This window comes from Rousettus aegyptiacus, unplaced genomic scaffold, assembly GCF_014176215.1.
Source record: "Rousettus aegyptiacus isolate mRouAeg1 unplaced genomic scaffold, mRouAeg1.p scaffold_m13_p_14, whole genome shotgun sequence".
NCBI lineage: Eukaryota > Metazoa > Chordata > Mammalia > Chiroptera > Pteropodidae > Rousettus > Rousettus aegyptiacus.
The window spans coordinates 47,934,064-47,959,713 of NW_023416289.1; the positions used below are offsets into that span (position 1 = coordinate 47,934,064).

Genomic DNA, 25,650 nt, shown 5'->3' on the forward strand with positions numbered 1-25,650 from the left:
GAGAAAAGTGTTCCAAACGGCCTCCACTCTGTGGTTGGGGGCACCGGGACTCAGGGAAGCAGGACACTTGCCGCAGTCACGACGCGTACAGGGGACCTCCCCGCCTCTCATGCTTTCCCCACCAGCGCGTCCGCGGGCCTCGAGAGCCTCCTCCTGGACACCGTTCACCGCGCAGCGAACCGGCCTCGATGCCGAATGTGGTTCCGAAGCCGGCGCGCCTGGTCGGGGAACCCCGCCTCCCGGGCTGTCATTACTTACGTCGCTGGTCGCAGTGCGAGGTCACTTATGGAAAACGTAGTTCGCTTATGTCGGACAGAAGCTGGGAGCGCCCTCCCCCGTAGCCTTGGCAACGGGCAAGCGGCGCCGCGAGGGGCGCTGGGAAATGAAGTATGAGGCGGCTCCCAAATCACCTACGGCTCCGGCCGCGCGAGAGCGGGACTTCCGGAGGGACTTCCGGCGTGGTCAGTCCGGGGCTCAGTCCGCCGCGGTTAGGGGTTCGCACGCCTGGGGGGCGTGCCGGGGGCCGGGCGCCGGGAGCGCCACCGGCGGAGGAGCTGCGCGGACAACCTGGCCGCGCCTTGCACGCGCCGTGCCGGCCGGGATGACCCGCTCGTCCTGAGGCTCCCTCGTCCCGCTCCCCTGGAGGCGGCCTTCCAGTCCTCGGCTTGTTCTGTCCGAGGGAGACTCAACTTCGAAGGTTCCTCGCGTGTCGGCAGGGGCGGGGGCCGGATTTCTGCCTAGTCCGCCGAGACTCGGCGCGCGTCCTGGTCGACGCCGGTCGCGGCCACGCTCGGCCCGCAGGATCCGATGGCCGAAGAGGCGCAGGTGAATGGAAAGGGGCCAGGTTCTGAGTGAGCCCCGGAGTGAAAAAGGCTGTGGCAGGGGAGGGGACAGCCGTGCAAAGGTCTGTGAAGGAGGGCCGAGTGTCCAAGATGCACTTGGTTCCGGGCGGCTGAGGGTTGACGCTGGGGTCCAGTTGAAGGGTTCAGTGCGGATCTGGGGACGGCCATGGAGGTGCGGGTCTAAACTGGGGCAGGATGGAATTGTGGGTGCTCTCCGTGGTGTCACCAGAGACCATGTGCAGAACTGGCGTGTGAGGAGTCCAGTGAGTTGCCAGTGGGGTGAACTGGTGAAGTTGTGCTGGGGGTGTGGCGTTGTCACGTGCTGTGGTATAAAGGTTTAACGTGCCTGGTGGGCAGAAGGACAAACCAAAGCGCCCTTGGGACCAGGTCCTTGTGCCCGAGGGGGAAGGCCCAGCAGGAGATTGGGTGGGGCCTGTGTGCCTGGTCAGGTACAGGGATGGTATCTGTTTGGTCACCAGCCCCATTGCTGTGGCTGGGTGCAGCATCCAGTAGTAACAGGAGAAGACAGGCACCAGCGGTACTAGAGGCCCTGGTAATCCTCCGAGGTGGGGGACTTAGGTAGCGGGGAGGTATGAGGGCATGTGTGACATGGGGGTGGGGTGGGGGCCCAAAAGGAAAGATGTCAGTGGGTCAAGGCCCTGGGTGTGTTTCTCTACTTGGCTTTTCTGCTCACCTTTGACCCCAAGGCTCAGCTGAATCCATCATCACAGGACCCACTGACCTTTGAGGATGTGGCTGTGTACTTCTCCCGGGAGGAGTGGAGTCTCTTAAATTCGACCCAGAGGTGCCTGTACCGTGATGTGATGCTGGAGAACTTTGCACTCATTGTCTCGCTGGGTAGGTCTCACACTCTCCAACAGACTGACTGCCTCTGCCTTGTTGCCATGGGAATTTCTGTACATCCTAAAGCCCCACTACAGAGGCCGCTTTCTTCCTGGGTTCCCTGTGCTTGGTGCTGTGAGTACCAGACTGGGCTGGGTGCTCTTCTCCGCCTCTCTGAACAGCCCTGTTACCATCCTCAGCACCCTACGGCTGTCTGGTTAGGGTTTGAGATTCAGATGTTTACAGTTTTCCCAACAAATCCCACCAGTTCTGCCCCTTTCTGGCCCTGTGCCTCTGATGAAGACATGGTCCCTGTGTGCTCTGGGTTTGCCTTCTTCCTCCAAAATAAATTTTATAGGACCCTCCCTGGGCCAGGCTTGAGCTGTGAATTCAAATCAGTAGATCAACTTGGAGAGTATTGCCATCTTATTATCTTTCAGTCTATGAATACGAGATGTCTTCCCACATGTTTAGCTGTTCTATAATTTTTGCAACAGTTTTTAGTAGTTTTCAGTGCACAAGGGTAAAATTTATACTTAAGGATTTTATTCTTTGATGCTATTTTTAGTGGAATTGTTAATTTCATTTTGGATTGCTCATTGCTAGTGTATAGAAATATTGATTTTTGCATACTGATCTTGTGTCCTGCAACCTTGCCATACTCATTTTCTAGTTCTAATTGTATTTTTTTTTAATGGATTCCTTGGTATTATCCATATCTTAATATCATGTCATCTACAACTGTTTTTACTTTCTTTTGCCTAATTGACCTGGCTAGAACCTCCAGTACTTTATTGAATTGTGTTAGTAGGAGTAAACATCCTTATCTTGTTCCCAATCTTGTGCGAAAAGCATTCAGTCTTTTACCAGCAAGTATGATGTTAGCTGTAGGTTTTTTGCAGATGCCCTTCTCAGGTGAGGAAATTCCCTTCTCTTCCTAGTTTATTGAATGCATTTGTCATGAAAGGTCATTAGATTGTGTCTCATGCTTTCCCATGTATATGGATGTGATTGTGTGATTTTTGTCCTCTGTTCTGTTAACATGGTGTACCATGGTAACTGATTTTCATACATTCAACCTTGCACAACTAGGATAAATCCCACTCTCGTGGTTTTGATCCTTGCTACATATTTCTGCATTCGGTTAGCTAGTATTTTGTTGAGATTTGCATCTGTATTCATGAGTTATCAATGATGATGTTTTATGTTCTTGTAATGTCTTTTTTTGGATTGAGTATGAGGCTAATTTTGGCTTCAATGGATGAGTTGGGAAATGTTTCCTTTTCTTCTGTTTTCTAGAAGAGTTTGTGAATTAATGGGGTTAATTTTTATTTCAGTGTTAATATTCACCAGTGACGCCATCTGGGCCTAGACTTTTTTTTCCCCCTGTGGGGGAAATTTTTTTTTTTCTTAAAGTCTATTTCGATTTTCCATTTCTTCTTGACTCAGTGTCGATAGTTTGTCCATTTTACCCATTATCTAACATGTAGCCATACAGTTGTTTGTAATATTTCCTCAAGTCCTTTCCATTCTTGTAAGATTGTTAATGATGTCTCCTTTTTCATTCCTGTTTGTAATAAATTGACTCATCTATTTTTTTCTTGTCAGTCGAACAGTTTGTCAATTTTGTTGATCTTTTCAAAGAACCGGATTTTGGTTTCATTGAGTCTATTTTTCAATCTCTATTTCATTTATCTCTGTTCTTTATCTCCTTCCTTCTGCTAGATTTGAATTTAGCTGCTTTTCTGTTTCCTGTTCCTTGAGGTATAAAGTTTGGTTATTGGTTTGAGATCTTTTTTAATATTGGTGCAGTGACAAAATAAGAAACATATTTATATTTTTACTTTGTTTCCAGTTCCTGGAACACAACTCCTAAAACCCTTGGAATCTCTGGAGTGATGAGAGTGTCTTTTCTGTGCTAATGGGATGACTGGTGGCTGGGACCCTCTAGATGGCTTCATGATGTGGGCTGGTCACCAGAAAGACCAAGCTGTGATTGGACGGTTGGACTTTCCACCCCTTACTATCCTCCCACCCTCTAACCACCTCCCACCAGAGAGGGAAGGGGCTGGGGACTGAGTCAATCACTAATAACCAATGATTTAATCAATCATGCCTCTGTAGTGAAACCTCCGTAAAAACTTCTGAACAATATTTGGAGAGCTTCTGGATTGGTGAGCACATCGAGGTGCTGGGAGAGTGGCCCCACTGGAGGGTGTGGACGCTCCTTACCCCCTACCTCCTCAACTCCCACCCCAGCACACCCTCCCCTTTGCATGTCTTCCTTTGAGTTGTTCCTGAGTCATGTCCTTTAGAATAAACTGGTCATCTAAGTTAACTCTTTTCCTAAGTTCTGTGAGCCTGAGTTCTAGCAAATTATTGAACCTGAGGAGGGATCAATAATTGTGGGGATCCCTGACTTACAGCTCGTCGGTCAGAAGTACGAGAGCCTGGGACTTTCAATTTGTGTCAGAAGCGGGGCAGTCTTGTGGGACTGAGCTCTGAACCTGTGCGGTCAGACACTAATAATGAGTAGTTAGTGTCAGGATGGAATTGGACCCTTGGACACCCAGTTGATGTCAAAGAGTTGGAGAAATAGTTGGAAAATTCTTCACGCGTTTGGTGTCAGGAGTGTTTTGAGTAAAACAGCATGGAGGTGTTTGTAGCTATCATTTTACCTCTAAACACTGCTTTTGTCCATAACTTTTGTCTGATGTGTTTTCATTTTCATTTATCTCAAAGTGTTTGTAATTTTCTTTGTGGATATTTAGGAGTGTTTTATTTAAAGTCCATACATTTGTGAATTTCCCAGCTTTCTTTTCTGCTGTTGCTTCCTATTTTAATTCCTTTGTAGTGAGAGAACATACTTTGTATGACCTCAGTCGTCTGAAATCCACTGAGGCTTGTTTTCTGTCCTGGCAGATGGTCTGTTCTGGAGAATGCTCCATGTGCATGTGAGGGTGTGAGGAGACTGTGGATCGGTCCTCTGTCATTAGGTGGTGTGTTCTACAGAAGTCTGTTAGGTCTAGTTGAGTTCTGGTGTTATTCAAGTGCTACGTCCTTGTTCATTTTCTTCCCAGTGGTTCTATCCATTATTGAAAGTTAGAAATTGTCGTCTCCAACTATTATTGTTTTTTTCTTATTTCGGCTATGTCGATTTTGCTTCATGAAGGTTCTTTATTAAACAATTGTGGTAAAACACACAACATGAGGTCTATCCTTTCAACAAGTATTTAAGCGAGCAGAGGAGGTCCATTTCCTAATACTCGGTTTCCATCTTTTTGCTGTGACGACACAAGCTTCCTGTGCATGTGGTAGGTGGGTCAGCCTCGGTTTGGGCTGGCCTCTTATATTTCTCCCTTCTAGGATTTACACCTTCAAGGGCCCATGTGGTTACCCAGCTGGAGGGTGAAGAAGAGCCCTGGGTGCCCAGTATAGTGGACATGACTCTGGTCAGCAGAGCAGAGGCCGGGAGGGGTCCTGGTCTTGGTGAGTGGGGCCGAGGGATGCCTTGGTTTCGGTGGTAGGCTCCCCAGCCCACTGGGCATCTGTGTGCACTGGCATTCTCATGCTGAGGCCAGTGGCCGCACCTCATTCCCACCTTCCCTGTTCCCTTCTGGACATGCCATGTGGTCTTGCTATCTCTGTCATGACTCAGGCCCTGGATGACCCACCCCTCTGGCCTGTGTCTTGTCATTTCCCCTTTTCTGTGCCAGTGCAGAGCTGTCCACTAGTGACCTACTCCTCTGTGACACATAGCTTTGAACACTACTCCACCACTAGCTAGTCTGTTATGATCTTTTCACCAGAGTAGATGTAGCCTCTTCCTACTGGTCACTGTTGTCAGCAGCTAAGTCCCTGCTTGAAGCCCGTTACAGAGGAGCCACAGGGAGGCCCCACCTCTCCTGGCACTGCTCCAGCTTTTTGTGTCCTCATCCCTCGTCCTTGCTAGTCTGTTCTAGCAGGACCCTGGTGTGCTGGGCCCGCCCTTTCTCTCCCACACCTTCCCCAGATGCCTCCTGACAGCTCCATGGCCTCCTTCTGGAGTGTCTGACAGACAGTAGTGGGGACCGTGTTTCCTCCCTCTGGTCCAGCTCCAGGTAACTATCTTGGCTCCACTTCAGGTTATCTGCCTAGACGAACCACCGAGGACGCCCCTCCCCAGCAGGTGAAGAGCTGCCGAGTGCCTCTGTCAGACAAGCACCTGCTGTGTGGAGAGTCTGGGAAAGACATCCCTGCTATACTAGGCCACCTGCAGCACCGGGCCACCTGTGGCAATGGGAAGCCACGCGGGAGCCAGGACCACAAGGCAGCCTTGTGGCCCGGCTCCTGTCGCCAGCAACCACGGGGCACTGGAACTGCGCAGGAGCCCCTCAGGTGCGGCCGCTGTGGGGCCGCCTTCCCGAGGGCCTCTGTGCTGCTCGACCACCTGCTGACTCGCTGTGCAGAGGGGACGCTCCGGTGCCCTGCGCGTGCAAGTGCTCCCAAGGAGCACTCTCCCCTGGTGGGTCTCCAGGGAGGCCGCAGTGCGGCGGTGCCGCACGTGTGCGCAGACTGCGGGCGCGCCTTCAGCTACCCGTCGAAGCTAAGGAAGCACCAGAAGGTCCACACAGGTGTCAGGCCCTTTGAATGCGGCGAGTGCGGGAAGACCTTCAACCGCAAGGACGCGCTCGCCCTGCACCGGCGCGTGCACACGGGCGAGCGGCCACATGCCTGCAGCGAGTGCGGCCGGGCCTTCGGCGTGCTGTCCACGCTTATCCGGCACCGGCGCGTGCACGTCGGGGCGCGGCCGTTCGCGTGCCGCGAGTGCGGGAAGGCCTTCAAGTACAGCCACAGCTGCGCCCTGCACCGGCGCGTGCACACCGGCGAGCGGCCGTACGCGTGCGAGCAGTGCGGGCGGGCCTACGTAACCCGCTCCGGCCTCTACCAGCACCGCAAGGTGCACACCGGGGAGCGGCCCTACGCCTGCGGCCGCTGTGGCAAGGCCTTCACCACGCGGTCCTACCGCAACCGCCACCAGCGCTTCCACACCGAGGACAGGCCACACTCGTGCGCCGAGTGCGGCAAAACCTTCAAGCACGGCTCCACCCTTCTGCAGCACAGGAAGGCCCACGCCGCCACGGGCCGGGGCGCGGGGAAGCCTGCGCCCGCGCAGGCACCCGGTGCAGCGCGACGGCTTCTCTGAGGGCCGCACCCCAACACTCATGCTGGGTGGCGGGGCAGTGTGTAGGTTGCTTGTAGGAGCTGTGCTGCGCTCTGTCTTGCCCTGGCTGTGACAGAAGCCATCTCATATCTCCCAGCTGGCAGGTCCCTGCGATGTGCAGTTGTCATCCCAGGGCGCTCAGGGACAGAAGGCCGCCCTACTCTCCACTCTGTGGAGGACAGAATCATGAGTGGTGGGCCCATGCCAGGGTCGGCCCCTCCCTGACTGGTCACCTGAGGACAGGACCTTCCTCTGGCCAGGACTAGCTGAGCAGTGTCCACCGGGGGCTTCCAGGGAGGCTTAACCATTTTCATGAATGCCGTTGAGACTACACGTGGCACCTGTCATGGTTTTGTCCAGCACCGGAGCTGTCCCAAACTGCTCTGCACTGCCTGGCTAGAAAGGCCTTGTTTAAACTGCTTTAAGACCAAGGTTTCTGATCCCTGTGTGAGGGGATAGAAAACAAAATTGAACTGAGTAGACGGAATAGCTTCTATGCGTGTGCCTGACTTTAGTCTGTCGTAGTGGGGACAGCAGGGTGGCAGGAAACAGCCCCAGTCAAGGACGGCCTAATTTGCATTGGGGCCTGAAACTGCTAGGGAGAGCATGAAGGGCTCTGTAGGTGAATTGTGCAGCCTAGACATGAGCTTTATTTCTGGTTCCAAGCTCACCTTGAAGAACGAGAGAGTAGATGGAAAATCTCCATGTCTCTAGGGACACTGTAAGCTGGACTCTTGTTTCCAGGGGATGTTGTTCAACCTCCAGTATTGGTCAGTCAGCTCAAAAACCATGGTCCCTGAAATCTATATAACGTCAAGGTATGTTCTGGACTGACAGTGAGACCCACAGGGGCCTGTTGGAAAGTAACTGGCGACAGAAATACTGAGTGACAAGATAAGGAATGGGGCGTCGTGCACCGGGGGTCTGAGCTGCTTCTGCAGAGGCGCCTGCAAACATGCCAGCAGCTGTGGTTCTGTGGGAGAGCGTTGCAGGACTTCTCGAGAATCACTGACCTGTTCCCTGTGGCCAGGGTTCCTGTCAGCAGATTCTCTGCAGGTCCTCTGATCCTCTTCTTTCTGCAGCCAAGAAAGATCCTTTATTCCAGGGGTGTAGCGTCTGTGACCTGGCCAGTGTTCCTGATATCAGCACACCATGGCCTTCACTGTTTTTGCTGCCACTGTCCCTGGACTCAAGGGAGAGAATTGGCTGAATCAACATATGGATCCAGATTTTGTTTCTGGGGCCTTGTTTTAGAAAACATTGGAAACGATTTATTCCAAAAGGTAAATAAAATGTCAATTCAGCATATCTTGTGTGTTGGCTGTAGCTGTCCCTGGTCCTGAGGCTGCCTCCTGTCAGGACATTAGCTGGAAGATGTTAGTGGGGGGCATGTTTGGAGAGCGGGAGATCCCTGACCCGAGGGGCTTTGGGCCGCAGCGCTCAGCCAGACCGCATGCAGGGCTGCACACCATCGCTGCCTCCTCTGGCTGGGGCAATTCTTCTGGCCCAGCCTCCTGATGGCGGGAACCTTGAGGACCACATGAGGCAGAACCACAGGCAGGCTTGCAGTCAGCAGTTTGGTCAGTCTGCTCAGTTTTTCCCCAACACTGTAAAGTGTATACCCAGCTCCAGGCCTGCTCAGGTCATCCTTACTGGTGTAATATCTGCCTGCCATGTGACAGTCTGTGTGGCATAGAGTTAAAAGTCCAGCTCTGCCAGGCAAGGCTCAGATCTCCAAGTAAATAAGGGCAGGCAGACCTTGGGCACTAGAGCTCAGCTCTTCGTACCCTTGTAAGTGGCCTTGGCTAGATCATCACACAGGACAGCCCCCAGCACATGGGCGAAGGGGCCTCTGCACTTGCCCTGAACCCACCTTCTGGTCTCCTGCTGGGGTTCCATGCCTAGCAGTCAGTCTGTTGGGGAGTGGATGGCAGGCAGAGGTTTTTGGCGATGCTGGTACATCTAGAACAAAGCCCGGTGGCTCTGACTCTTTGACTTGCTCAAGGTACCAGTTCAGATGGGACTCTCATTCCATCACTTTAACCCAAACCTCACCTGGCAAGCCAGCACCAGCAGCTGCAGCCTGCCCTAGCTGCCTGGGGACTCTCCGCTCCCCAGCCAGCTCTTCCCTGGACTCTGGACGGCCCTGTCTTTCAGGAAACCCCCCTCCCCCTTCTCTCTGCCTCTCCCGGTAGCATCCCTTCAACAAGTAAGCGCAGATGTCCCCTCTTCATGAGTCCCCTAACTATCCCATTTGCAGTTTTTCTGTCCTCCATGCCTTTATGTCAGGCTGGATACCAACCCTCAACTATTTGTCTTTATGGGCATGAAATTAAGGGGCACAAAGCTTGATACCAGGGACTAGTGATGGCATGTTTCTTGCCTTTGCAAGTTCATCTACAGACGCAAAGTGCTTATATTCTCACTGACGTGTGTGACATGCTTGGACCCCCTGTCAGCATGGCAGTGTCCATTTATTTAGCCATGTAAACAAAACAATTTGGGAAGTTATGAACGAAAGTGCATGTCTCCATATTAACCAGGACAGTGGGTTGAAAGTCTCACTATTCTCAGTTTGATACTGTCTAATAAGACTAAACTAGTTAATGAGACCAACACCATCTTGCACTGTAGATGCCCATGGGAGGGGAGGGGGCCCTTCCTCACCTCTTGGTGTCTCAGCCCCTTCCAGCTGCTATAACGAAATGCCATAGGCTGGGCAGCTTAAACAGAAATTTCACAGTTCTAGAGGCTGGGAAGTCCACGGTCCAGGTGCCAGCCAATTTCAATCCAAGTTCCTGGGTGAAAGCTCTCTTCCTGACTTGTAGATGGCCATCCTATTGCTGTCTCCACAGGGAGAGGAGGGAGGAAGCTCTGGTATCCCACCACAGGGGCCTTGCCCTCTTGACCTCATCTAAGCCTGATATTATCACATATGGGGTTAGGGCTGCAACACATGAATTAGGGGTATGCAAACCTTCAGACGATAACATTATGTAACAAAGCAAAGTGATTCTTTGTGACTCTGGCATATGAAGAGCTTGGTTTTCATGGTGACGGCTATGAATATTAACACCAGAATAAAAACATTAGAACAACTGAGAATATTTTCAACTTAATAACATCCATCCGTGAGGAAAGTACATCTTCCTAAGAAGCCCAAATAGAACATCCCTCAAGGGCTCTCGACCAGCATGGGGTCAGGTCATCCCCTAAGCCTTTCAGAGGCAATGAGAATGAAGCCGTTCCAACAGGCAAGGACAATCCTGATTCCCTCCAGGAAAGGGGAAGGAGGTACATGGAGTGTTTCCCAAGCAGAGGCAGAGAACCACTGCAAATATTTGAATCCAGGAAAAGGAGTATGCTTTGGGGCTGGGGGGCAAGGAGACAGGCCTACCCAAGTTCCTGGGCTGCTCAGAAAAGGCAGAGTAGCTTCTGAAGGCTTTTTCCACACCAGTGGTACATGCAGGTATTTTCTCTGGGAATTCTACTGTATGAAGTTTGACTTGGCTGAAAATTTTCTCACGAAGACCATTTCCATCAGGCTCCACTCAGGTATGAATCCTTTATGCTGGGCAAGGTTGCAGAGGCAACCGAAGATTTTCCCACAGTGGCCACATTCATAAGTCCTTTCTCCGGTGTGAACTGTCTGGTGTCGAATAAGTGTAGACCTTTCACTAAAAGCTTTCCCGCATTGGCTACACTCAAAGGGCCTTTCTTGTGTGTGGACTGGTGACGAACCAGGTGAGAGTTATTGATGAAGGCTGTCGCACACTCACCACACTCATAAGGCCTTTCTCCAGTGTGAACCCTCCAGTGCTGAATTAGGCTGGAGCTGTGACTGAAGGCTTTCCTGCATTCATTACGCTCGTAAGGCCTCTGGCCGGTGTGTACCTTCTGGTGCTGAATGAGGGAGGAGCTATTGCTAAAAGATTTCCCACAGTCATTGCATTCAAAAGGCCGTTCTGTGTGAACTTTCTGATGTCGAAGGAGGTGGGAGCTTTGGCTGAAGTCTCTTCCACAGTCACTACACTCAAAAGGCCTTTCTCCAGTGCGTACTTTCCAGTGCTAGATGAGAGTGGAGCTGCAGCCGAAGGCTTTACCACACTGATTGCACTCATATGGTCTGACTTGGGTGTGAACCTTCTGATGCCGAAGGAAATTGGAACTTTGGCTGAAGGCCCTTCCACATTTGCTACACTCAAAAGGCCATTCTCCAGTATGGACTTTCTCATGCCAAGTGAGGTGTGACCTGTTATTGAAGGCTTTCCCACATTCTCTGCACTCATAAGGCCTTTCTCCAATGTGGATTCTCTGGTGATGAACAAGTGTGACTTTATGGCCAAAGGTTTTCCCGCAGTCACTACACTCGTAGTATTTTACTCCAGTGTGAAATTTCTGGAGTTTCATCAGTTTACATGGGTGACTAAAGGCCTTCCCACAATCCTGACATACATGAGATGTGTCTACGGGGTGAGATTTTTTTTTTTTTTTTTTTTTTGGTAATTAACAAGGGTTGATTTTTCCTCTAAGGAATTTCCAACTCTTAGGCATCTAAATGGAACCTCTTCAGAGTTAGTTCTCAGGTGTGTGAAGAAGGCGGAGCTGTTCCTGAAGTCTCCACCACAGTCACTGCATGTGAGGAGCTTCCCAAGATTAGAATTGGGTGGGAAGGCCTCCCTGCATTCTATGCTCCCATGTGGCTTTCCACCACTGTTGATGGTCAGGTGCTGGAGGAGGTCACGACTGTCTGAGACATCCTTACCACATTCTATGCAAGTGAAAGGCTTCTCTGACAGGCAGACTACAGAGCTCTTCAAAAATGAGTCCCTGTCTTTGTCCCATCTGAACGACTCCTCTCCAGTGTGTTCCTTCTGTTGCTGGGCAAGGTGTGCACTGAACCAGAACCCTCTTCCACATGCTCCACATGTGTAGGGGTTCATATTAGGGTGTGTTCCTTGATGCTCATCTAGGTGCAAAATGTCTTTCAATAATGGGGCACACATGTCACAGGTGTCAGTCTTCTGGGTGGAAGGATGTGCACTGAGGATCCTGACCTGTGACACCCCTTCTACAGAAGCATTCTGCTTGGAACAGGACCCCTCATCTTCCACTCCATGCCAACAACCTGAAAGCAGAAAAATTTTCAGTTAACCGAGTATTCCACTTGGTGGAAAAAGTGACTTCATTAGAAATGTGACTAACACATATAGAAATGGGTCCAAGGGATTGCTGATATGGCAAGGGGTCCAAAATAAGAGTGAAAAGTCCACTGTGCAGGACAATGCACAGTCAAATCACAGAATAAAGGAGGCCTCACCAGAGGCAAGGGCAGAGATGGGGAAAGGACTTGAATAAATATTTCTCAACAAAATTACACACACACACAACTGGTCAATAAGCACATGAAAAGATGTTCCACATCACTACCTGTAGACAAATGCAAATAGAAAGCACAATGAGATAGCACTTCACACGCACTAGGATGGTGGTGAGAAAAAAGACCCAACACGTGTTGAGGAAGTTGGAAAACAAATGCTCATATTCTGCAGTAAGAACATAAACTGGTGGTGCCAGTTTAAAAAAGTTTAGCAATTCCACTCCTGTGTAGCTACCCCAGAGAAATGAAAACATATCCACACAAAAACTTGTATTTCATAGCAGAATTTTTCATAATAGCCAAAAAGTGGAAGAAACAAGCTACTGTCCACCAACTAATGAACGGATAAACAAACTGTGGTGTATCCACACAATGAAGTATTTTTTCACCATAAAAAGGAATGAAGCACTGGTATGTGCTACAACATGATGAACCTCAAATACGTTATGCAAAGTGAAACCCCGACGCAGAAAAACATACATTGTATGATTCTATTGATGTGAAATGTTCAGAATAAGCAAGTCTATATAGTCAGAAAGCAGGGTACCAATGACTGGGAGGATGAGGGAGGATGGGGAATGACTGACAAGGAGTAAAAAGTTTCCCTTTAGGTGATAGAAAATGTTCTAAAATTAAATTTTTATATTTAACAGCTGTGTAAATGTATACTTTACAAGAATGAACTTATGGTATATTCTCAATAAAAATGCCTTTAAAAATGCCTCATGGAGGAAAGGGCAAAACCTGGGCATGGCCCCACACTGGGTCAAGCTTGGTGGGCCCCACTGGGCAGGCCAGAGATGTCTGATCCCCAACCTCTGTTCCCAACAAGGACCCTGGGCAACGGCTATTAGGATTACTCACGAGGCTGCTCAGGGAGAGACGGGGGAGTACACACAGCCCAGTCCCAGCTCTCATAGCACTGAGAACAGGAAGCCTAGGAAAGAAGCAGCTGCCATGGTCTGGCTTTGGGACACATAGAACTTTCTATAGGGAAAGGGCACTGGGCAAAAACTGGCCACCATAGTAGGGCAGAGCATAAGTGCCTTACCAAGTGAGATAATGAGCTCAAAGTTTTCCAGCATCACATCGTGGTATAGGTGCCTCTGGGCTACATCAAGGAAACCTCACTCTTCCTGGAAGAAGTACACCGCCACATCCTCAAGTGTCACTGGACTCTGCAATGATAAGACAGCTGAGCCAGGGTGCTAACTGGTGAGCTGAAAAACAAAATAGTCAAATGGATACATCTAGGCATTTGACCTGTGACTGAGTTCTGCCACATCTACCACTTGAATTTCCGCTTCCTGTAAACCCCTCGATCTACCCTCCCTTCACCCACCTGTAACTCATACTCCTCAGGCCCCCACCTCAGAGAATATAACAGGTCCTGACACCACTGGTGTCCCCCTCTCCCCTTGTGGTCCCACTAGTCACTGTATCCATGTCAATCCAACCTACAGGAGTGAAAGGTAGGTGGGCAGATGGAGGGTATCTGAGCTCTGAGCTCGGATACAGACCCCTTAAACAGGCACTGGCCAATTTCCCTTGTGTCCCCCAGATATGAGAACACTGGGGGGCTCTCCTTTGTACCTTAAGCCTCTAGTACCAGGGCCCGTTGATTCACACTCCCTTATCCTGTACATGTCACTCTCTGGACCATGCTATCCTCATATGACCACTGCAGCCCTCGCCCCTGGGCCACACCATAGGCATCTCCCTACTATGCACATGGCATACATGCAAAGACAAGCAGGATCCAATACTGACCCTGGCCTGCCGCAGATCTCCAAAACCCCCACTTCCAGTAACAGCCATCACCTCTTGTTAATACCTTCCCTCCTTGCCTACTTGCTTCAAACCTCAGCTCCCTGGAACCATGAGCAGATCTCAAACATCCCCACTCTCTGTCATCTCTGCCCTTGTACATGCTGTCCTCTGACTGGTCATAGTTGTGCTCGCTCTTCCTAATATACAAATCCCAGACCTCTGGCCCCTACCCTTGGCTTGGGGACTAAGCTCGGCCAGACTCTGCCTCTGCCACTCCACCAGACTGACAAACCCCTTTGGCCCTCAACCTGATGTGCTGTAGAGAGGTAAACTAATCCAACCTCAAGCCCCACTGTCATCCTAGCTCTGTTGCATCTATGCTTCATTTCATTATCCCAGGTCTACTCTCTGTTCAGAAGCTTGGTCGCTATCCTGAACCCAACACACAGCTGCACAGTGTCCACATACAAGCCTCAACCCCTTGGATGTCTCCAACCTGGATCTGACATGAAGCACACTTGACACTTCAGTGTGGCAGCCTCTGGGACATCTCAAATACAATATGGCCAAAACTCAATTCTTTCCCTTCCCTCTGGAGTCTATTCCTCACACCAACTTCCACATCTGGAAAACCTGTCACAGGAGACCCACGTACCTCCATGCCCTACATCAGGAAATCTAGCCCACCCTACTTAAAAAGCAGATGCAGGAGACAACCATCTCTCCTACCATCACAGGCTTTCTGGTCCAGCCACCAAAAGCACACATCTGAACTACTGCAGTCCCCTCCACGATGGTCTTCCTGCTTCCAAGCCCATCACCACCACCACCACCTCCGGTCTGTTCTCCACCCAGCAACCAGAGGAAGCCTAGTCAGATCACCTCCCTCCGCGCTAAGCTATCCATGACTCTCATCACACTCTGAATAGAGGCCCCGCCCCTCGGTCTGCCATTCCAGGACTAAGCCTGGTCCACCTCCTCTATTTCCAACAGACGAAATGGAGACCTGCAGTTTCTTGAACACTCCTGCCTTATATTCACTTCCATGCAGTTTGCATATGCTGGTCCTTGTGCCTTTACACCCCTCCAGACCTTATCCCATAGGATTTCAGAAACATGAATCCCCTCCATATAACCTCTGGTCTGGATTTAGGATGTTAGGAGAAAGTGACAATTAGGTGAGTTTGAAAGGGACCACTGCCCGCTGCCACAGAAAGTGACAACCCCAGACTCATGTGCAGGCGAAGGTCCAGGACACTGGCTTCCCCTAAACCGGGGCCCCAGGATCGTGAAGGCAAGGATCCCGTGGGGGAGGGTCCCGGGTACCTCCACTCACCCGCGGAGGGTACATTAGCAGTGCTGCTGGACGGTTGGAACCTTCGGGATTATCTAAACCACAATCTCCCACTAGGCGGCAGGACTGCGAGCTAACGGTGGCACTCAGGGCGGATACTCGATTCGTCGCTTCCACATCTGGGAAAACCTAGGGTCAGGCAGGATGAACTATTATCCACGGTGAAAGTGCGAGGAGAGGTGCGGCGAGCATCCAGGCACTTACCCGTCCCTTTCTCCTCGGGTCCCAGCGGCGGCCGCCTGCGGAGATGCCCCACCCCAGCAAAGGAAAGACAATAACGGCGCCGACCGCAGTACCGCCCCATCGTCTGCTCGCCCCCACTCGGAGCCCAATTGGATCAAAGCCCGCCGCGGACTAGGACGCTGTTTCCCTGATCCAATCGCAGTGCCGCTTGGTCGTTGTCTAGGTGATCAGGAGACATCCACCTCGCGTCACTTTTCCCAGACGCGAACTGCATTATCCAGAAAGCCCCGCGTTGTGTTGCTGCCCACTGCTGGCCAATGATAGCCCCGGAGTAGGTGATTGCTGGGCGGGCCTTAGGGACACTGACCAATGATAGTCCAGGGGCGGGGTGTTTCACTACGGCCCCGTTGGCGGGGGCGGGATTTCCAGTGTCCATTAGATGCTTTGACTTTTGCGGTTTATGTCCGGAAAGGGCTGAGGGACCTAGTTGCGGGGCTGTTGATGGCGCAGAGGTTTCCCGGGCTCGAGGAAGCAGAAGCCGGGAAGGCACGAGAATCTGGTGGTCCACCTTAGGGCCCTGTGCCCCCCGTGACCGCAGCGAATGTCGGGCCTTCGTGAGGCGGGGAGACCCCGGCCGTAGCGTAGCCCTGGGCCCTCGGGCCGCATCGCGGGGGGTGGGGGGGGAAGGGGAGTGTCCGTCAGGGCCTCCGTCAAAGCCTGTCGGTGCCCTTGGCATGCCATGTGCTTTACGTAGCGGGAGACGGAGGCTCAACAGCCGCCGTCAGGACCCAGCATGTGGCTGAACTGCGGGCGTGACAAGTAAGCAGATCCACAAGACACCGGTGAGGAAGGGTCTCCTGTCCCCACCCGGCTGGACGCCGAGCCCCTGTGTCCTAAGTTCCCCCACTGAGCCCCAGCCCTCGGCATTCAGGACGGTGAAGCGTTCCCAGGTCTCCATTTCAAAATCCAGTCTCTCAGATCTGCCTGCACCCTCCAGGTAAGATTTGGAGGGTGCAGGCAGATCTGAGAGACTGTCTCCACTGCAGGGGACCGATAGTGTGAGGAGAGAAGTAGTGCCTCTGTTGGCGGGCTGAGTAGACAATTTTGAATAGAAGGATGGCCTGAGTTAGGATTTTGCAAGTATCCCAATGGATACTGAGTGAACACACTGTGGGGAGAGGGGTTGTGGGGGCGGGGTGAGGGCAATGAGGACGCTGCTGCAGTGTTCTTCAGGATGGTTATAACGGTGGCCTGTCTGGGATAGAAGCAGGACAGGTGAAAGAAATGATCAGATTCCAGATAGATTTTCCAAGATGGAGTTGATGGGATTTCCTGCTACACAGGGGGACTGAATGTAAGTTAGAGATGAAAGACCGTCCAAAATGTTTAGGAAGAATGGAGTGCTGCCTGTAGACATGGGAGGTTGGGAGGAGAGGAGTTTTGGGGGAAGATTAGCAGTTGGATTTGTGGTTGTAGAGTCTGAATTGTCTGAAGACTTCTCAGTGGAGGTGACACATGCACCCTGGTCTGTCATTGGGCATATCACTCTAACCTGGGACTAACCTCTCACAAACCACTTTATCCCCTGGAAGAAGTAATGCCTCCACCCGCCCCGCCCCCCACAATGTGTTCACCCAACATGAACACTGCAAGATCTGGCTGGTGGACAAGGCAGCTCAAATCATTCAATAACCAGGGTGGCCCATGGAGGACCAGTACTGGTGAGTGCAAGGAAATTTTGGGAGGGCCTGTGGCAGTGGGCTGCTGTCTCACCTGGTACCTGACCTGTACCCTCTGTTGCCCTGGCACCAAAGTGAGTAGCCATGCCTTTTTCTCTTTATGACCCTCTCTGAACCTCCATTCTACTTTTCCCTGACTCCTGTTCCCTGACTAACCCCTCTCTGTCCTCTGCCTCTCAACCTTTCTCCATCCACCCTCTATGGTTGGGTCCTCCACCACTAGCCTGTCCTCCTCTTAACATGTCCTGAGCTAATAGCTATCTTTAAATAGTTCTTGAGAACCTGGTCCTTTGTTTGGTTTGTTCTGGCATCACCAGGGAACTACTAAGGCTCTACTAAGTTGGCTGAGGTGCACAGAGCCCTGAAAGGCAGCTAAAAGAAGTCACCCTTACACTGCGGGCAGTGTTGTTATATGTATCCAATCATAGCTGACCACACGGGTACAAGGAATTGTACTCTTGAGATCCATGTCTATCCTTTGCTTGGAGGCCTGAGGCCCCAAGGTTCACTTGGATTTTTACTCTGATCCCAAGACCTCAATGTGGCTAGAAGACAATTATTACACCTAGAAGGGATGGTCTGAGTCCAAGGGATGATTCCTTGGGATGCTGGGGAGAGCTTAGGCCGACTTGCCATGTGCTTGGCTGAGCACAAGCTTGTCTGAGATGCCATCCTTTATGTGGTCACCTTCAGGGAAGTGGGGGGTGAAGAGAGCCATCTTGAGTGCAGTGGCAGCAGCAGTGCCACTACCCATGCTACGTGCTGTGGGGTAAAATTCTGTGGGCCCAGGGCCTTAATGTGTGGGTACCCATGGGCTCCCTACAACCTGGTTTGCTTATTTTCTGAGAGTCACAAGTGCTGACTGAGGAACACATATGCAGTATATATAAACATTTTGTATAAAATTTTTTGGAAAGTAGTTTTCAACATTTATAAAGTCAAGAGTCTACACATAAAAATTCAGATCTCTCACTCCTCTAGGAAAACTAGAAAATGGAGAAACAACAATATGCTGATTCTACCAACTCTCACCCCTATATCAAGGGACAGCCCTGCCTCAGTGACAGCAAAAACCAGCAGATGGTTAGGGCCATGGCCACCACACTCACTTGTAATACTGGATCTCTTCTCTCAGTCCCTGGTTCCTGCTTGTGCAGAGATGCCTCGAAGTGAACAACCCAAGGAGGCTATAGGAACCCACAGCACCTTTGGGTTCTTTGCTCTGGCAGTGAGCAGCATACTGCTAGTTGTGCCTGTTCTAAAAGAGCATCGCACTTGTTAGCGGAGAAAGTGAGAGTGAGCAGGATCCCAAGCCCTGCAGAGCAGAGTCTCTCCTGTGTCCAAGGTCACTGTCAACAAATTTTGCAAACACTGCAAATCAGGTTTTCTCAGGGTTTGTTTTTGTTTTTGTTTGTTTGTTTCCAGAGCTATTGCTTGCTAATTTTTGTGGTATAAACTCCACCATAGCTGATTTCCAGCTACCCATGTCATCAGTGAATGCAGAGCAAGCACAGTCAGTTCTTGTGGGTGGGTATGATGTAACCCAGGCGCAGCAGCAGCTGTACCTGCTCCATTTGCCAGTCTCCAATTCCATAACCTCGAGCCCACTGTTTTCGCACCCACTTATGGTTCCACCTGGACCCTGTAAATCTTATATCCAGTGACACCTACCTACAGATTCTGGACTCCAGGGACCTTACTCATAGACGGGTCCCAGCAGACAGTAGCCTCTCAACACTGCTGGGGAATGTGTGACATTCCTAAGAATAAGGGAATGCTTCCCAGAAAGTACTGGAAATTGCCACATCAAATACCCAATTTCCACAAACGTCTGGGCCCAACAGCTGGTCCTGGCTTCTAGACACAAGATTTGGCGCAGAGATCTCAGTCTGTCCCAGGATGCCTTGGGCCACAAGGCAAATTAAATTAAAATAGACTGCAAGCTATTTCTTGCCATCCTGCTGTTGAAGTTGGGGGCCCTACCACAAAAGTGTTTCCCCTCTTTACACTATTAGAGCCCAAGTCTGTTCTCAGGCTCTCTCCACACACAGTGAATGGAGTCCCAGAATTACAGATGGCTTCAACTATAAGGCCTTTATTATCACACACTCTAGAGGCAGGCAGTTCTGGGACTGGGTGGTTTGAAGGATAGATAAACCCATCATAGGCACCATCTGTAGAGTGAACAATGCCTGTGAAGAAGGGGAACCTCTGGAAGTCGTCAGACTCCAGATCCTCCTGGAACTAGGTCAGGACAACCCTTGAACCACTGGGGACAGGGAAAAGGTGGAACATTAGGTCACCCCAAAGGCTACCCATCACTCACGGCTCCCTCCAGGGAATGAGGAAAACATGGCCTGCCTTCCCTGAGTATGTTAAAGTGACAGGCACATGCTGTGGGGACCTGCCAGCTGATAGAGGTAAGATGGCGTCTGGCAGTGACATAATATGGCAAAGAACCTGGACAGGTTAGAAAGTGCAATGTAGCCCCTGAAAGCTTCCCACGTATCTGTTACTCACAGGCAATGTCCTGGGGCGGGTGTTAGGATGTGCAAATTTCCATTTCTGGATGGCTTCCTCACAAAGTTTTCTTTTACAGACATTTGATCAGGAGTCCTCTTATGGCAAACAAGGAGAAAGCCCCAGCTCATGCTTCTGCACATTTGCCACACTCCTAAGGCCTTTCTTTGGTGTGATTTCAGTGGTGCTCAGTGCAACTGGAGCTCTGGCTGAAGGCATTTCTGTGCCCACTGCACTCAAAAGGCTTTTTTCCAGAGTGACCCTTCTGGTGCTTAGAGAGGTTCGAGCTGTAGCGAAAAGCTTTCCCACATCTGTTACACTCATAGGGCTTTTCTCCAGTGTGAACTCTCTGGTGCTGGCTGAGAATGGAGCTTTCACTGAAGGCTTTCCCACACTGGCTGCATGCATAAGGCCTCTTTCCAGTGTGAACTTTCTGGTGCTTCACAAGGTTAGAGCTATAGCTGAAGGCTTTCCCGCATTCACTGCACTCATAAGGCCTTTCTCTGATGTGAACCTTCTCATGCTGAATGAGGGCAGAGCTTTGGCTGAAGGCCTTCCCACATTCAGAACACTCATAAGGCTTCTCTCCAGTGTGAATTCGCTGGTGTGGAATGAGGTTGGAGGGGGCAGCTGAAGGCTCTTCCACACTGATTGCACTTATAAGGTCTTTCTCCCGTGTGACTCCTTTGATGGAGAATAAGTTTGGAGGTTTGCCGGAAGGCTTTCCCGCATTTGCTGCACTCAAAAGGCCTTTCTGTGTTGTGAACTTTCTGGTGCCGAATCAGATGGGAGCTGTTAATGAAGGCTTTCCCACATTCACCGCATTCATAAGGCCTTTCTCCAGTGTGTATTTTCTGGTGTTCAACAAAGTTAGAGATACAACTAAAGACTCGCCGGCACTGTCTGCACGCATAAGGCCTTTCTGTGTTGTGCACTTTCTGGTGGCAGACAACATGGAAGCCGCGAGTGAAGGCTTTCCCACACTGCCCACACGCATAAGGCTTTTCTCCAGTGTGGACTCTCTGGTGCTGAACGAGTGAGTATTTGCGGGTGAAAGCCTTCCCACATTCACTGCAACTGTGACGCATTTTTCCAGTATGAACTTTTTGGTACGTCCTCAGTTTAAACAGGTGGCCAAAGGCCTTCCCACTTTCCTTACACACGTGGGATGTTTCTCCAGTGTGAACTTTTCGGTGACTGAGAAGGGTCGAGTTCTTGGGGACATTTCCACCTGCTGGACACAGGAAGGGCCTCTCTTCACAGTGAGTCACCAGGTGGTCGAGCAGCGCAAAGGCCCTTGTGAAGGTTTTCCCACAGCCACTACACTTGAGGGGTTTTTGCGAAGTGCGGACTCCCCGCGGCTGCTGGTGACTAGAGCTGGGCAGGAAGGCCTTCTTGTGCTCAGTGCTCTTGTGGGGCTTCCCCTCACTGTAGGTAGCATAGTGCTTGAGAAGGTCATGGCTGTCCAAAACGTACTTGCCACACTCCCTGAATGTGAAGGGTTTCTCTCCACTGTGCTCCTTCTGGCGCTGGCAAGAGTTTGCACTGTGCCTTAAGCCTTTCCCACATGCCTCAGATTTGTATGGTTTCTGCCTGGGATGTATCCCTTGGTGCTCAGCCAGATGCAATATGTCTTTCAAGAATGGGCCACATATGTCACAGGAGTTGTCTTTCTGGGTGCAAGGACTTGCCTTAGAGGTCCCGAACTGGAGCACTCCTACAAAATCACCCTGTTCAGGAGGGGTTCCCTCTGCTCCATACCAACAACCTGAAAGCAGAAAAATGCTGTTAAAGTGGATAGCCTACATTTGCTGGGAGGGGGAAGCCCCTTTAGGGATGTGTGTCTGACATATTCAGAATGAGTCTGAAGGATCAACTAGGGTGAGGTAGAGCCAGCAGTGCAGGATTGGGCTCAGAAAGGCCACAGGAAGCAAGGCCTCAGGCCATGTGAGAACACAGGGGTGGGATTCAGGATGAGAGGAGAGGCAGGGACTCCAACTCACTCTTCAGCTTTCTGCAGGACTCAGTAAAGGTAGGCCCCAGGAGATCTCTGACAGGAAAGGGGCACAGAAAGTGGTGTGCACAAGCCCAGGAAAATCCAGCTGCAGCTGGCATCCAGTGCTCAAGTCTGTATGAGGATACGTTCCCATCCCCTTACACAATGCCCACAGGCAAATGTGGATGACCCTGCAAACAGAGGGGAGCAGGAGAAGGGGGGAGATGTGGGGATCAGAGCAGTGTGGTCATCCTCATCCAGGGCCCAGGGACAAAGTAGAAATGTTGAGAAAGTGAAATGTCCAAAAAGATGTGACTCCTGGCCCCAGTAACAAACACTGGAGGACACAGGGCAAATGCACAGTACAATATGAGCCCAGCCCCAATGTCAACTCTGGCCCCGGCTCCCACTCACCAGAGCCAGGCCCCCTCCAGGTCTCTCTTGCAGTGGCTGGAGACATGTCTCCCCTATCAGGCACCCAGGGATCTTTGCCTTGTTCCAGATGGGAAACCACACAGAACTTAGGAGATACAGATCCTGGGAGAAAGATGGAATGGGTAGGTGGCTGGCCCAGCTCGGGGCAACCCACCCTGTGACAGACCAAGGGAGCTCGTGTCATCTTTGCAACTAGGAAGAAAACGCAATACTACAAAATAAGCCTCTGAAGAGCATCTTACAGGAACAGCCCAGTGACCATGTCATTGTCTGCAGTCCATGGCACAGCTGGGCTCCTGGAACTGTCTGACAGAAAAAGGGGGCAGAACCTGAGCACAGAGGTACCACTGATCTGGACAGACTCAGCTCCAAGCCCAGAGCCCTTCCACTGAAGGCTTCAGAGGCATGTGTTATGGCTCCTCGGAGGGAAAAAACAAAAAACAAAAAACAAACAAAAAAACCAAACAGGTTTTACACACACAGCAGACAGTCTGGGGAGGAAGCAGCAGCGTCCATGCTCAGCTGTGGGGAGTCAGCTGATTCTGGGAGGAGAAGAGGGGCAGAGCCTAAAGCAGGAGATGGGGAGTGTGAGTCCCTTACCCAGTGAGGCCACAAGTGCCAAGTTCTCCAGCATCACTCTGTGGTACAGGTGTCTCTGTGCCTCATCCAAGAGCTCCCACTCCTCCTGGGAGAAGTATATAGCCACATCCTCAAAGGTCCCCCAGCCCTGCCATGATGAGGACAGCCAAGTCAACCAGACCAAAAGGCAGCAGGAAAACAAACAGGTGAACCCATCCAGCCATCCAGACCTAGGCCCATGAATCCACAGCCCTCCACGCTACGTTGGTGGGCAGTCTGTGACCTCCAAACAAACCCCTTCGCACACTCCTAGGTCACCCTCCTCCCAAAGCTCCAATGCCATAAGTGCCACTGTCTCCTCATGTCCCATTGATCACCATGTCCTTCAGACTGCAGGCAGGTGGACAGATGTCATCTAAGAAAGGCTGATGAGAGCAATTAGGGGGATCATTTTATAAACTACATGAATGTGTAACCAATGTAGTATATACCTGAAACTGGGGGGGAATGCTGATGAGGGGTGAATAAGCACCAGCCCCAGTCCTGCTATCACCCTACCTCTATCTCCAATATGCCTCAGCCTCTGTCCCAGGGACTTTGGTCACCTTCTGGACCCTCTACTCCCCGACACACCTTCTCTCGTAGCTGCTCTTCCCTTCATCTGACTTTGTGATACCCACCACCTCTGCCCAGGTAGTCAGGCCAGCCACCTGGTCCTCAGCTGCCCCAGTAGGGCATCCATCACCATGACCTAAAGATGCCCCCTTCTAAGTCTGAACTAGAGCGCCAGCTTAGTCACATACTGGCAACTGCCAATTGGATATCTCCTAGCCAAACCCCTCAGCATTACTTAAGACCTGAATGTCCACCTGCCCATTCAATCCTCAGGTGTCTCTGGGACACCTCAGCCTCAGCATGGTCAAAATCCACCTCCCAAGCTTCCCTGAAACCTACTCTACCCACCGACTTCCCCATCTCAGTCCATTCACTTCTGCGTTCTCATTGTCAAGGCCAAAATCCTGGGACATCCGTACCTCCTCTGCTTCTCTCTCACCCCCACATCATAAAATCTGGCTTACTAAAGTGAAAAGTTAAATCCAAAATCGAACCCATTCTCTCAACTGCAGTGACCACTCTGGCTAAGCCACCACCATCACTCCCCTGATATATTCAGGTAGCATCCTTATAGGGCTCCCTTTCTCCTCCCTCACCCTCACCCCACCCCCCACCGCGGTCTGTTTTCCTCTCTGAAGCCAGAGGGAGCCTCTGAAGACCTGAGTTAGAGCACCTCCCTCTTCTACTCCAAACCTTCCGTGGCTCCCACCACCCTCAGATTACAGGCCCAGCTCCTTAGGCTGTCATTCCAGACCTAGCTCCTGTCCACCGGTCATAACGGAGACTTGCATTTCCTTGAACATTCCCAGCTCCGCCTCATCTCCAATAATGTGCATATCCTGGTCCCTATGCCTGAAAACAGCCTTCCACACCTTGACCCACTGGATTCCAGAAATAACCTTTTCACGTAACCCCTGGCCAGGAAATAGGACCTTGGGATTGGGGTGACTATGATCCCCAGAAGCAAAAGAAGGGGCGGAGAAGAGTCCAGGGACATCTCTCTCTCTTCTGTTGGGGGTCCGCGGGGCGCCCTCCACTCACCCGCGCCGGGTCCATCAGTGTCGCCGCCACCGCCATTGGACCCGGGCCGGCCCTGCGGGCTAAGGCGATCCCACGCCTGCACTGGGCCGGGTGCCCACCCGCTGCCTGCCACGCTTGAGGCGTCGTTTCCACGGTGTAAACACGCACGAAGCCCAGGGCGCCACCTCCGGGGGCCGCGGGGACCCAGGACAGGTGCGGAGAACGCCCCCTCACAGGGGCTCACGTCTCGCAGAAAGCGGGGAGGTCAGCCCCATCCTGCTCACTGTCCTCCTCGGCCGGTCCCGAGGGGGCGCCTGGAAAGCCTGCCTGACCCACAGTCAGGCCCCCAAGGGCGGAGCTGAACGACCTGTCAAGAGCAAAATGAACGCCCGCAAAGGCCCCTCCCACACCGACGCGAGCAGCCGGAAGCAGCTCTCCCTCTGCGCTGTGATTGGTCCAGAGCCCGGCGCCTTCTGGTCAATGTAGTTCGGCTGGCAACTCGCCCAGCACCCAGCGCCCGCTAGGTCTCCACGGCAACGCCCCACGTGCACCGCGAGGACCGCTAGTAAGTGGAGTTCTGAGGTGCAGGGTTGTGTCTTAGCTTCTTAAAGAGGCTGCTCGCGGATTTCCTCCCTCAGGGATGTCCAGCAAGTGACCCATGTTCTAGGCGTGGGGTTACCAGCCTTGAGGGGGTCCCTGGGAACCCATTTCTCTTCTTCAAGTATGTGAAGATAATATCTCCTCATGGGGACTTTGTTCTTTAACATTAAATGTTTCTAATTCATTGGTCCCCAAACTGTGGTTCCCGAGTCAGGATTAGCATCACTGGGGAATTTGCTAGAAATGTAAGTTCTTGAGGCTACCCTTACGAAATCAGAAACTTGGATAAGCCCCAACACTGTGTGTTGACAAGCCCTTCTGGAGATTCTGTTGCTCACCCAGAATCAAGTCGACTTCAAAAGTCCAGGGAGAAAATCTGGAAAATACAACTTTCCTCATGAGAAGTGACATGACAAGGGCTGAGCACGTGGCTAGGCATGGGGTTCTAAATACATGAGAGCTATTTTGTTCTCATCGTCATCTTCATCCCAAGGCTCTTGCACACGCTGTCAGAAACGCCTCTACAGAATCACAAGGGTCCATAAAGCGGAAGAGGGAGACGAGTTGGAGT

General features: G+C 51.5%; 3 protein-coding genes across 7 annotated transcripts; 1 reads left to right on the forward strand and 2 right to left on the reverse strand.

The window, feature by feature from the left end:
• Nucleotides 1–452: 452 nt before the first annotated feature.
• On the forward strand, nt 453–8,196 carry ZNF584 (zinc finger protein 584). 5 transcript variants are annotated; one of them, XM_016125664.2, is made up of 4 exons: nt 453–904; nt 1,550–1,700; nt 5,052–5,174; nt 5,810–8,196. In XM_016125664.2, the coding sequence occupies exons 1-4, from the start codon at nt 830–832 to the stop codon at nt 6,868–6,870; spliced, it is 1,410 nt and encodes a 469-aa protein (XP_015981150.2). In that variant the 5' UTR covers nt 453–829; the 3' UTR covers nt 6,871–8,196. The 5 variants fall into 5 exon arrangements, with proteins under 5 accessions (XP_015981150.2, XP_015981151.2, XP_015981152.2 ...); XM_016125665.2 differs by having other exon boundaries at nt 1,574–1,700; XM_016125666.2 differs by having other exon boundaries at nt 453–825.
• A 4,099-nt stretch (nt 8,197–12,295) lies between these two features.
• LOC107500487 (zinc finger protein 445) lies at nt 12,296–19,920 on the reverse strand. The gene is given in 4 exon segments (XM_016125775.2): nt 12,296–13,446; nt 15,375–15,511; nt 15,597–18,572; nt 19,835–19,920. Coding segments are annotated over 3 exon segments (501 nt in total). The 5' UTR covers nt 15,697–18,572; nt 19,835–19,920; the 3' UTR covers nt 12,296–13,182.
• ZNF132 (zinc finger protein 132) lies at nt 19,383–24,841 on the reverse strand. Its single transcript, XM_036232592.1, is given in 5 exon segments — nt 19,383–20,459; nt 20,461–21,602; nt 22,245–22,367; nt 22,866–22,992; nt 24,501–24,841. Coding segments are annotated over 5 exon segments (1,875 nt in total). The 5' UTR covers nt 24,537–24,841; the 3' UTR covers nt 19,383–20,012.
• Between the last annotated feature and the right edge of the window lie 809 nt (nt 24,842–25,650).